Genomic DNA, 13,372 nt, shown 5'->3' with positions numbered 1-13,372 from the left:
AAACTCATGGAAATCAGGAAGGCAGTGGTGGCGCACACCTTTAGTCCAAGTACTTGGGAGGCAGAGGCAGGCAGATCTCTATGAGTTCAAGAATAGCCTGGTCTACAGAGTTCCAAGTTAGCCAGGGCTACACAGAGAAACCTACCAACACTACAAAATGGCAACTGGGTCAAGGAAGAAATCAAGAAGAAAATTTAAAATTTCCTAAAATTGAATAAAATATAAACACCTATGGGGTACAACAAGGACCTACATAAAAAAAAATGGGGGGGGTCAAGTTAATAATTTAACAATACATCTGAAGGCCTTGGAAAAACAAAACAAAGAATACCCAAACACAGTAGTCTGGACAAGATCATCAAAATTAGGGATAAACTTAATGAAATTGAAACAAACAAACAAAAAACAATACAAAGAATTAATGAAACAGAGTCCATTCTTTGGAAAGATTAACAATGCTGGAAAGTCTTTAGCCAAATTAACCAAAAGAAAGAAAGCAGGGATCCAAATGATAAAGTTAGAGATGAAAAGGAGACATCACAACAGGCACTGAGGAGATTCAGAGACTTATAAAGACATTTTAAAGACCTGTAGACCACAGAACTAGAAAATCTAAAAGAGAATGGATGAATTTCTAGATGTATATGGCCTATTAACAGGAAAAATAAGATGAAATAAATTACTTAAATAAACCCTTAACATTCAATGAAAATGAACCAGAAATTAAAAATCTCCAAACTGAAAATAGCAAAGGCCAGAAGAATTCAGCACAAAATTCAACCAGACCTTCAAAGAAAAACAAATACCAATACTACTGAGATTATTCTGTTAAAGACATGAAAATTTCCAAATTCTTTTTACAAAGCCAGTATTACCCTGATAACAAAACCAGACAAGGACCCAACAAAAAAAAGAAATAAGTTAGGACAGTATCTCTGATGAACATGGACCCAAAAGTTCTCAATAAAATATTTGCCAAGTGAACTCAAGAACATTAAAAAGATCATCCATCATGATCCAGTCAGCTTCATCCCAGAGATGCAGGGATGGCTCAATAAAATTAAATCAATAAATTTAATTCATCACATAAATATACTCAAGGACACAAACCACATGATCATCTCATTAAATGACAACAAAATCCAACATCCTTCCATGATAAAAGTCCTAGAGAATCTAGGAACAGAAGGAACATATCTCAAAATAATAAAGGCAATATACTGCAAGCCCACTGTGAACATCTGAGAAACAGAAAAACTCAAAGCACTAAAATCAGGAATAAGACCATGATTTCTACTGCACCACCCATTCCCAATCCAGTTCACACAGTACTTGAAGTCAGCAAGAACAACAAGACAAGTGAAAAAGATAAAGGGGATCATGGCCCAGATCATACAGGCCAGGCAGTGAGTGAATACTGAAGGAAAGAAAATGTTAAAGACAGTTAAAGACTAGCTAGCTCCTGGCACAGTTTTAAGTGGGGGCAATTATACGAACGTGAATGATTATAATCGTACTTTTAAAGCCTGCCTTAGGAAACCTATTGGAAGGTAATATATAACAACAGTCACTGTGCTAATATCTATGGGCAGGCATTCTTTATGGTAGTGGAAACTGTATTTATTAAGACTATTCCAGAAGAAATATTATGATTGCTTAAAATTAAGTTGGTCACTAAAAATTAAAGATGCTGTTTTCTTAAAAGAGAAAAAAAAAAAAAAGAAAAGGCCTGAAGTTGGAAGGGTGGGGAGGTGGACAGGGTCTGAGAGGAAATTTGGGAAGAGAAACTGAGATCAAAATATACTGTATAAAAATAATTTTAATTTCAATTTTTAAAAAATATAGTTACAAAAAGAACACACTAAAATCTTTACGTTGCATTACACTACAGAGATCTGCTCAGCTACAAAGAAAAGTTTCCTCATACAGAGGTGAGCAATGACATCCACAATTAGGTGACATGCATCATTTTTCAGGTACTAAGTCAGTAATAAGGAAACATACCTCAGGAAGCTAAAAGGCCACTCAAACTACGAGGCTTGCTGCATTCTCAGCTTTCTATGATCTCCACTTCCATTCAAACCAGATTAATTCCATAACTACAGTGGGAATTTCAGAAAGGCAGGGAACATCAGGGAAGAGGTCGTCTAGTAGGACTTTAATCCCAAGAAAGACCAGGGGTAGGAGTTGACTCACATGGTATAAGCCCCCAAGTTAAGCTGCATTTTATATCTTTTGTTTCGTTTTGTTGAGACAGAGTCTCTGTATACAGCACTCACACTGACCTGGAACTCACTATGTGACCAGGCCTGCCCCAGACTCACATAAATTCACCCACCTCTGCCTGAAGAGTGCTAGGATTAAAGGCATGCGCGACCATACCTGATTGTGTTTCATATTCTTAAAAAAACAAAACCACAAAACTAAAAACTATAAAGGCAGAGAAAAGACCTGAGCAGTTCCTCTAGAGCGCTGAACTGCAAACTCTGGTTCCCAAACCACTAATGGGTCAGGAAATTAATCAAAAGGCATGTGGTCAGGACTTCAGTGTGCTTGTCATATGAGATGGCCACCAGCTCACAGCATGGAAACCCAGGAAATGCCAAGGTCAGAGCTGGCTCTGATATGACTCCCTGCTCCAGTTCTTTGAGGGAGGGATGAGATGGGGGCCGGAAAAAGGTACTAAAACTTGATTTGTGGTCAAAGAGTTTTTCCAAAACAGTACTCCGCCCACTCAGGTGCTGACTGGGTGCTAGCAAGCTACCCAGAACTAAATGCTCACTACTTGAAACTTAAGGATAAACCTAAAAGCAGAAATGTAGTGAATCCTGTTCAACTGGGTATTAGGCACCAAAACAAAACAAATACATCTGGAAGAATGCTGCCAAGAATAACCACTGCTGTCCAAAAGCTCCAACGCATTGCTTGCCTGTTGCTCCATGAACCGGGACAATTTCACACAAGCATGCCACTTGCGTCCTTCCCACTGCATTCTTTCTCACATGTGATCTCAGGGTGAGGTGGCTGCAGGGACTTTGTCCATCCAGGCACCCCAAGGGCACGAAGTGGCTCTGAGACACATATCCCCTCCTTTTCCAAGATGAGGAGACTCAGTGTGAGGGGAAATGGACTTGGCTCAGAGCTCAGCCCCCACCCTGGGACTTTTCCAAGAATTTCATATTAAAAACAGAAGAGCACAAAGCAGCAAATGCTACAGAGGACAAGGAAGCAACTTGCTTTACTCTTTTGGACTTATTGGCTATCTCTCAGAACCCTGGATTAATTTTTATTAATAATTAAGTGAAGCATATGAACCAAGAGGTCTACTGCCTCTGGAAAGGGAAAAAAGGTCACTGAAATATTTGGCTTGCAGAAGCTGCACCAGGAAGTCAGGCTGTGTGTCAGGGGATTTCTATATGTAGCACTCTCCTCAGGAGACCTAGTCATACAAAATGTTGTCCCTTCAACAGACTGATTCTCTAACAATGTAAGTACACTGAAGAGCCCCTTAGTGGCCCTTATATATCAGGCAAGCAAGTATATACTGTATACCATTTAGTTTAGTGCTACAGTATGCATAAATACTTCTATCTGAAATTATAGTTTACTAACTTCTAGTGCCATAATGTGGCTTAATTTTCTCCAAACTCTAAACCTGAAATCCATATGTAGCCAGGGCTGACCCTGAGCTCCTGGTCCTCTTGCTTCCATCTCCCAGGAGCAGGGACTGCAGGTGTACGCTGCCACACCCACTTTGATTCTCCAGTGGATCCAGGGCTCCCACCAACTGAACGACATCCCTATTCCTTCCAACTCTTGTTTAATGACATCAAGACAAAACAATGTCCCTCTCTCTATGCCAAAAGGCAAAGCAAAAAACAGTTATGAGAAGGAAGATACTGTGTAAATAAAAAGAAGGATTGCTTTTCAAAGTCTTGATCTCTTTTGCTTGGACACGATTATCTCTCTCAAGTGTCTTCTGGATTTTTCTTTCACTTCTGTTTTAGGGGTATGTATCATAGTCTCAAAATCATTCATGTTAGGAGCCTCAGAAGTGCCACCCTAGCACTTTCTGGTGTTGCAATTCCAGTGATTAAAATCTGTACAGTGCTACAGAAAATCTGGTTCCACAGTATAAAAGAAACTCAGATCCATCAGCAGTCTTTGAGGCTACCTTAGTAAGCTGAACATGGACGGGTGCTTTCCCACGAAGATCTTAGAGTCATCCTGCTCCTGACCTCGGGTCCACTCAGGCAGCCCATCTGCAGACCCTGGGCCTGACTTGAAAGCAGAATAAAGGCCTCACTTTCAACAATCCCATGAAGTACACTCCCTTGGGACTTGAAAGCAGGAGTATTAGTGCCAAATGATAGATCTCTAGTGCAGATCTGAAATGATGGATCTAGTGCAGATCTGAAATGATAAATCTAGTGCAGGGGTGAAAGTTCACTAATTTTACACCTTTTATGCAAGTATCATAAAATCCATAGTATATAAAACTCCATCACTGCAGTTTATGCATTGGTACAATTTCACTTCACAGTGAAAGAATTAGTAACAAATAAGCCAACACTATGAGGATTTATAAGATGAAATAAAAGTCTTACCTATCTTTTCAAAATAAAATTAAGTATTTAAGGTGTGGCAAATTAGATGCTCCACCACCCCGCCTTCCAGTAACTCAGCAGCATCAGCTTATGTTATCACCAGCCACCAACAGGTGCGGTCATAAAAGGCCCCAGACACCACAGATCGATTAACACCCCCCTTCCTTCTGTCCCCCTCTCCTCCTTCCCCTCCCTCTCTCATTTCCTGTCTTGTTCATTCTGTCCATCTGTCTCTATCTCTCATTCATGTCCCCACTCCAGCCTCCCCTCTAAAGCTCTTGCTCTAGATCTGTTGCATGGTGTGATCTCTTGGTGGCACACCTAGGCATGGGCCCATCAAGGATACATCCCCTGCCCTTACCCATCATAAGGCCATTTAGAAACACAATAGCTGAGAGGGAGAAGCTTAAAACTTTAAAGATAGAAATAAAGCCCCACTCTAGTACCAGCTCATTGGCATCTCCATCCCAGGAAGACTGGTTTTCCCAGCCTACTGTAAGCTGCTAAGTTTCTCTGAGGCTCAGTTTTAAGTATCTGTTTAGGGGAAACTGGAGCAATTACAACTCAGAGTCAGGAGTTCACTTAAGGAACTGACAAAGTCCTTAGTACCAACCACTGGGCATCAGGTTTCCTTCTCCAGAGATATAAATCTGACCCTTATTATTCATGAGTTCTACCCTAAAGGAAGCTGCTGAAAAGGCTCAATAGTCAAAGTTTGAGGGAGTTCCCCAAGGTCCCCTTTCCAGTACTTAACCTCTCGGTGCTAGTTGGTTTTGGTCACCTTGACACAAACTAAGGTCAACTGGGGAAAGGAAACCTCAATTGGGGAACTGCTTCCATCAGGTTGGCCTATAGACTAGTCTAGGTGGCATTTTCCTAATTAATGACTGATGGGGAGGGGCTCAACCCATTGTGAGCAGTGCCACCCCAAGGCAGGTGGTCCTTGCTGTGTAAGAAAAGGAGCCGAACAGGCCAGTCAGCTCTGCTTCAGTTGGTCTGGAGCTTGTGCCCTGACTGCCCAGGATAGCGGGCTGTGACTGGACCAGTAAGCCAAAGAAAACCTTTCCTCCCCAAGACATTTCTGGCATAGTGTTTTAGCGGGAATCAAACTAGGCTGCCCTCCCTCTGGTTCCCTCTCACAAGGCTTCCATGCCCACCCGTTTCCACATGTCATTTTATCCAGAAAAAGAATTCCAATGTTTACACCCAGGAGTTTCTGAAATTTTTTTTCTTCCCTTTTTGGCTTTAGTTACTCCTCTGGAGCCACTCGTCCTCCGAATTCCCCGAAGTATGGCAACACTCAGAGCTGAGTTCTAACTAGCATAGGCTGCTCCAGTCTTACCTTCTAACCACAGAGACTCTGTATGGTAAGATAGCTGTCCTGGGTTAAAGTATGTATATAATGAACATAGGAAGGTGTGCTGATGAGTTTGTCAACTTGACACAGGCTAGAACCATCTGGGAAAAGAGATCCTCAATTGATAAAATGCCTCCACTAGACTGGCCTGTGGGCAACACTGAGATGGCATTTTCTTAATTAATGGTTCGTGTGAAAGGGTCCAGCCCACTGTGGGTGTGGTACCTGTGGGCAGGTTCTGAGCTGTATAAGAAAGCAGGTTGAGCAAGCTTTGAGGAGAGCAAGCCAGTAAGCAGCACTCCTCCAAGGCCTCTCTGCTTTAACTGCTACCTCTAGGTCCCAGTCCTGACTTCATGCTTCAAATAAACCCTGTCTTCCCCAAGTTGCTTTGTCTTTATTACAGCCACAGAAACCTAACTAGTGCCAAAGATAAGCATCTGACAGGGCTGGGCCCTACCTGGACAGAGGTCCCTCTGGCTGTCTTCACCTAAGACTCTACTAAACAAGACATCCCTTGTAAATTACAAAGTCTTGATCAAAACAGAGCACATTGGTCTGTCATGATGTTCTTTTTCAACCCACTTTTCTCCTCTTTTTAAATATTTAGTTTGGTTTTTCAAGACAGGGTTTCTCTGTGTAGCCCTGGCTGTCCTGAAACTCATTCTAAACCAGGCTGGCCTCAAACTCAGAGATTTGCTTCCCTCTGGCTCCTGAATGCCGGGATTAAAGGTATGCACCACCACTGACTGGCTATCTATTTTTATTTTGTATGTATTTATTAGTGTTTTGCTTGCATGTGTGTATGTGCACTGGATCCATTTCTCCGCTGGCACAGGAGTTATAGGCAGTAGAGAGCTACCATGTGGGTGTTGAGAATCAAACCAGAGTCCTCTGCAAGAGCAGCAAGTGGCCTTAAGCACTGAGCTAGCCCAACCCAGATGAAGCTCTTACGCAAGGACCACTGAAACACCATTAGCCTAGAAAGGGCAGCCTGAAAAGGAGGGAAATGAGGGACCTTAGATCCCACAGTTTGGTGTAGTCTTTGTAAACTGGTTAACCTGGTTACAACCAAAGCCCTTGCGAGGACAGTGAGTTCTGGGAATAGGTTCTGCATCAGGGCAGAAAGCTTGACTAGCCACTCAGTTTGTTTATTTTATTTCTTATTTTCTCTATGTTTCCTCTTTTGATATCAAGTAAAGTTCCAAGTTGCCCCAACTGTGCCTCAGTGAAGTGAAAGCAAAGGTTTCTTTCACCTACTCTTTAGCTTGAAGGTTTGAGAGCCACCAGCTCACTAGTGAGAGAAGGCCGGGAATGAAAACTACGTCAAGTCTAACAATCCTCCAAAGGAAAGGAGACTTAGCCAACAACAGGGGCTGTGGAGCCCAGCCACTCTTCCCCACTAGAAAGGTCTCTTTTCAATACTCTATCTTAAATGTAACGGTTTTATTACATAATGTTCTTCGCCTGGGGGTGTGACTCAGTAGTAGAGCATACCTGTCCAGACTTCAGAACTCCATCCCTAGCACCACACACACACAAAACAAAACCTACACTCTAAAATTTCTGCGACTCAACTTTGTGAGCACCTTGAAGAGACTTAGTCATTATCATCACTGCTCGCACACGCTCTCGGTGAGCACACACTAGGAACTTTACCGTCTGCTGGGATGACTGACACAATGCTTGGATTCTCAGTGCTTGGGTTGAACCTGTCTAAAGGCCACCTAGACCAACACTTCTATTGTCTACATAAGGTTTTCACAAGGCATCCAAATACTCACTCCACAAACACCAACTAATCCAGAATAGTAAAGTACTGGGCTTTCAGATATGGGGCGGAGGGAGGTCCTATACTACGCACTGAGAAAACAAGTAGTGAGGAACTCCTGTGTGCCAGGTACTAGGTAGATCACTAGTCAGTAAGGGACACAGTGAGTTCTCCGTAGAAAACTCACAGAAGACAAAACAGACATAACATAGGTATATCACTGCTTAAAACAAAAATGTCAAGCTTTTTCAAAAGTACAGATAAAGGCTCCAATGAGTCCAAATGGAGAAGGGGAGCTAGGATTTCCTAAGTCCAATGCTACAGCCCACTCTTTGCAGCTGACCCTCATGGTTCAGTAATGAACTGGCAAAGCAGCTAATGGTAATGGTTTTGTAAGTGTTGATGAAAATCAGTATTCTATCTTCCTATCGTTAGCATTACATCAAGCAACACTAACACTGCCTTTGAAAAGTAGGAACGCAGATCAATTCTTTCTTTTAGGGAAAACCATAACTAAAACTGCCTTAAAACAGCTACATTCATGGTTGACCGACCCAAAGAAACATAGACCTGTCAGCCTGAGTCGTAAAATTTACAGAGGCAAGGACCCAGAATGACTGCAGGGCCTTTCACAGTCATGCCACAGTAAGACAAATTCTGTTGTGTGCACTGCAAAACCAGAAAGTGAAGGACCATCAGACACCGCACTTCCTTTGTGCTACGGTGAACTGAAACTTACTCTTTACTTTCTTCACATATACTTTAGCTTCTCTAGACACCGAATATTACCTCCACTAAAGTTGTTTCCTTCGAGGAAAACACATTGAAATGGGAATCAGATGTTTCTCAACTAAAATTATGGAGCTGAGCTCTGAACAAGCTTTATCCTCTTCTGATTGGATTTAATGAATTTACGAATGAATTGCTAACAAATTGGGAATCAAATTCATCGCTAGTACTGGAAAGGGATAAATTCATCAATATATCCCTTCAATATATTTTATGGAAAATAGTCTAAAAAGATAACCCTTTGACAAATTTTAAGCCCAGAAACAGCCTAATGAAGTCTAAGCATGTTGCCCCAAAGGAAAAAATTAAACACTGTCATAAGACTTCTTTACAAATTTCAAAAGGCTCCCACATCCACGTCAATCAGTGTCTTCAATTCTTCCCGGACTGTCACTAACATATGTTGGCAATGTTTCCCCACATAACTGCATAGGAAATGAAGCATGTGCCATTTATATCAGGAATGATGCAGAAGTAGATATGTAATATACACATGTAGCAAGAACCTAAGAAACAAATCAAGTAAAAATGTTTGAATTTACATTATAGAAGGTGCTGAAATGATTTTTTTTTTAAAGTGAACACTTTTTGCTCTATCTTTTCAGTTTTAAGAGTCGCAGAATGACTCTACCTCTGCATGGTACCGACTTATAATAAGAAAACCTACCTACCCAGCTGAAGCTAAAAACCCAGACAGTTACATACCTCTACCATGCTACAATTGTTTTGTTTTGTTTGTTTTGTGGCTTCTCTGTATAGCCCTGGCTGTCCTGGAACACACTCTGTAGACCAGGTTGGTCTCGAACTCAGAAATCCGCCTGCCTCTGCCTCCCAAGTGCTGGGATTAAAGGCGTGCGCCACCACTGCCCGGCACAATTGTTTTTAAAATGCTTGTAGATAGTACCCAAATAGTAATTTCAGATATATTACCCTAGTTCCTATATTCAAGTGGCATTCCTCTGGAAATCAAAAACGCAATGCAAGGGGGAATACTGAAGGCAGAACCAGAGCTACTTCTGCAAATTAAGCAATCGGAAAGGAAGTAAGCAAAGGGAAGGAACTCAAGCAGTTGTCTGCAAAAGTGATCCCTTGCAACTTCCAGTCACTTCCCCTTGAGCTCCAAGACATAAACTTTTAGGAAAGGAAGGCACCACACACAGAAGCCCAAAGTTACTCTCTTCACAATTTAACAAGTCCTCAAGTTCGGTGAAAGATGTCCTGGAGATACAGAGATTCAGGAGATACACATATATACGTTCTCTTTCTCATTTGGGTAACCAAGAACTGGATCAACTAACTAGCAGCGCCTCCAAAACATCCCAGTGCATGGAGGTCCTACTAGCTAAAACACCTGCAAAGCCGAGCGGCTCCTCCCTCTGTCCCTCCCATCCCCAAAACTGGACCAGGTCTGGTGTCTCCTGCACGGTTAACCCAAGGGCCACTCAGACTCCCAGGAGCCAGTTGCTGAGGCCAAGGCCACCGCGCTCGGAACTGAACCCGTAGGTGCGGTCTACACTCCCACCAAGCCAGGGCCGGACCTCCACGGCGCACAGGGGCGCTTAGTCAGTACCTGTCCTCCGAGACGCTGATGACACCCTCTTCTTTAGGTACAATCACCGCCATGTTGACCACCTCCTGCGACCCCTCGACCCGCTGCAGCAGGATCGGCTTGCGGGTCAGTGGCTGGGGCTGGATCTCCGCCGCCATCGGAGGGGGCGCGCCCGGGGAGCAGCCGAACGCGCCGGGGGACTTGGCTGAAGAGAATGCTCAGGCTTGCGCTCAGGATCGTGCTGAGATGCGGAGCGGGCCTTTGGGAGCCGGCGATCATAGCCCTGCCGCCTGTACAGTGAATGTGCCCGGTCCGGCTTCTAGAGCCAACACCGCCGCCACACCGGCCGCAAGCCGGCGCCACCTAAGAGAGTAGGGGGCGGGGAGCAGGGGGCGGGGCGGGGGCGGGGCCTGTACCAGGGCGGCCAACCCACTTCCGGAGGATGGGCACTAGCAGCCAATGCGCGTGCGTCAGCCTAGCAGCCACTTCCGCCCCGCCACCAGTAACCCACTGAGGAGGGCAGCGCCTCCAGGACGCATGCGTCCCGCAGTCCTCTACTCTGCCTTCCACACCCAAAGCTTCGTCCCCTCCCTCCTAAAACTCTGTGAATGCGCTTGCCCAGAGCCCCACCCTCTCCAGACTCTGAGAATGGGGCGGGGAAAAGCCTACGTCAGCGGGACCGGAAAAGCGCCTGCAGGAAGGACAGACGCTAAACTATTTGGAACGAGAGTGTGCATGCGCGCAGATGACTCACCTCTAAGTTTTAACAATCACACACCGGAGAGGGCGCTGTGCTGTCAGCCGTAGCTAAGCGGCTCTTGCCAGCACCGCGTGGACTCTTGGGTGTTGTAGTTTCCTCCATCCTCAACGTCCTTATTCTAGGAAGCAGTAACGCTCACTTCTCAGCCCAGGAGAGGTGTGAGCAAACGAAGCTCAGTCTGTTCTGTGAGTTATTGCCCAAGTCAGAGGCAGAAATAGTATCTAAGGGGGAGAACTAAATAGCAGGCCCCGCTGAACAAGACTTCTCCCGGGGTCACACTGCCACCGGTTGGAATGAGGTATGAGGGCAGAGAAAGAAGAGACGTTCATACAAGCTTCTTTGAAGGAATTTAGAGAGCACGGTATCAACCTTCTCGTGATGTTATGACTAAAGGACTCACAGTTGAACCTATGTCTTTTTGTCCAGTCTTGTTTCCAATCCCTAGCAATTCAACATCTTTGCTTTTCCAGTGACAATAGACAGTTAATACAATCACAATAGAATATAGGATGACTGCAATAAGGAGGATAAATGTTGACTGGGCTATGGGAAAATCGGAACTCCTTTATACACTTCAGGTGGGGATATAAAACAGTTTCTTTGGGGGGAAAATGTAGTATTGCTTTAAGGGATAAACACTGCTACTGTCAGGTCCAAAAGAACCTGTGGATTACTAGATATCTGTGATGTGCATTAGCATAGCAAAGCAAGGCAAACCTTGAAAGCAAAATGCTAAATGAAAAGAACCAATCATAAAGGATCATTTATTTTGTTTTTTTTGTTGTTTTTTTTTAAGATTTATTTATTATTAATAATTAAGGACACTGTAGCTGTCTTCAGACAGCACCAGAAGAGGGCATCAGATCTCATTACAGGTGATTGTGAGCCACCATGTGGTTGCTGGGATTTGAACTCAGGACCTTCGGTAGAGCAGTCAGTGCTCTTACCCGCTGAGCCATCTCACCAGCTCCTGTTCATTTATTTTGATTCCACTTACAGGAAATAATCAGATTAGTGGCCGCACAGAATTGGGAGAGAAAGGAATAAAGAGATCTGAAGGCTGTTTTGGCTTCATGTATGTCCATTTGCCAAGTGTGTCCCTAGATCCCTGGAACTGGAGTTATCAACAGTTATGAGCTCCCAGTGGGTGCTGTGAATCAAATGTAGTTTTGGAAGAGTGTCCAGTTCTCTTAACTGCTAGGTCATCTCTACAATCCCAAGAGGACTATTCTTTCTTTATTTTATATTACGTGTGTGTATATGTGTGCCTCATGTGTGCAGGAGCCCATCAAGGTCAGAAGACATGGACCCTCTGAAACTGGATTTACAACCTATTGTGAGCCACAATATGAGTGCTTGGATTTAAACCCAGGTCTTCTAACAAATGATCTTAGTTGCTAAAACCATCTTTTGTAACCTACTATCAAGGCTATTTCTAATAATTGGATTTAAATGATTTCTTTTGATTAACTTCTCACTCGTGGATGGCCAGTTGTGAAAGGGTGTCAGACAAGGGAAGGAAGGGTCACAGAAGACTCCACAAACCATTTTATTAACAAACAGTATGTGGTTTTTTTTTTTTTTTTCTGGCACATTCCACAAGCAAAACTGGTAATAAAAGACTAGGTGGGGATCTGGGGCCCTGGAGTCATCTGATGAAATACCTAGGAATTCAATTGCATACAGCATTCTGAGACCCACAGAAGTAGTGGGTCAGTCATAAATAGAAGTTAAGTAATGGATAGCTATACACCCACCTTCCAGTAGGAATTTAGAAGCAGGGGCCAACTGAGGAAAGATAAAAAGGGCTGTGGAGATCGAGGAATTGGTGTTCTAATCCAAAGGAATGACATGGGACATGAGTACTTCACAAGTGTCCTGAAGCAAATTGCTGAAACTGCTTCAGTCCTATCTTTGCCACCTGTAAGTTATCCTAGTGCCAATTTACAAAATGGTTATAAAGGAAGGAAGAAGAGGTGAAGATTCTTTAGAGGAATAATCCCTATACCTAGCAAAGAACTGTTCTATAGGATGAGAGAAAGATATAAGGAATTGGAAGAAGTTAAAGAAAAAGGGTGGAGGTGGCACCTTTCTCTCAAGGCAAAGGAGAGAAATGGATTACTAGTGAGGGGCATAGGTCACCAGTCAGGGCAGACCACCCTGCTGTGAAAGCCTCAGCTTTTCAAACATCAAAAGGCTGAGAATAAAAACTTAGAGGTAACTGTGTCTTTCATTTTGTAAGTCAATTTAGAATTCAGTTTGAGACTTGAATTTTCTTACCAATTCAATTATACATTGCTTATTGGAAGACATGCTTTCAAAATCTCTACAGTATACAAGCATCATGTTACAAGAAACATGATAATCATGTTTCTTCAGAAGAATGCCTTGAATTTCAATCAGGAACACTAGAAAACATGCATTCTAAGCCCTAGGCTGTGGCTGTGGTTCACTGTGAGTTCAAAGCCAGCCTGGTCTACAGAGTGATTTATAGGACAGCCAAGGCTATGCAGAAAGACCCTTTTCAAAACAACAACAAAAA

At 43.3% G+C, this 13,372-nt stretch overlaps 1 protein-coding gene and 1 long non-coding RNA gene across 4 annotated transcripts in view; one reads left to right on the top strand and one right to left on the bottom strand.

The window, feature by feature from the left end:
* The window catches only part of Wdfy2 (WD repeat and FYVE domain containing 2), a 131,413-nt gene extending 120,943 nt beyond the window's left edge, over positions 1-10,470 (bottom strand). For all 3 annotated transcript variants that reach the window (XM_031362669.1, XM_031362671.1, XM_031362668.1), the window contains exon 1: positions 10,092-10,470. In XM_031362669.1, the coding sequence (XP_031218529.1) occupies positions 10,092-10,228 (137 nt within the window). In that variant the 5' untranslated portion in view covers positions 10,229-10,470. The remainder of the gene's footprint in view (positions 1-10,091) is intronic.
* Positions 10,471-10,629: 159 nt separating this feature from the next.
* Positions 10,630-13,372, top strand: part of LOC116085245 — an 8,200-nt gene continuing 5,457 nt past the window's right edge. Inside the window, exon 1 of the long non-coding RNA XR_004116460.1 lies at positions 10,630-11,408. This is a non-coding gene — a long non-coding RNA (uncharacterized LOC116085245). The remainder of the gene's footprint in view (positions 11,409-13,372) is intronic.

The sequence above is a fragment of the Mastomys coucha genome, unplaced genomic scaffold, assembly GCF_008632895.1.
Source record: "Mastomys coucha isolate ucsf_1 unplaced genomic scaffold, UCSF_Mcou_1 pScaffold9, whole genome shotgun sequence".
NCBI lineage: Eukaryota > Metazoa > Chordata > Mammalia > Rodentia > Muridae > Mastomys > Mastomys coucha.
The sequence above is the reverse complement of the archived record's forward strand: the minus strand, read 5'-3'. Positions and strand labels throughout refer to the sequence as shown.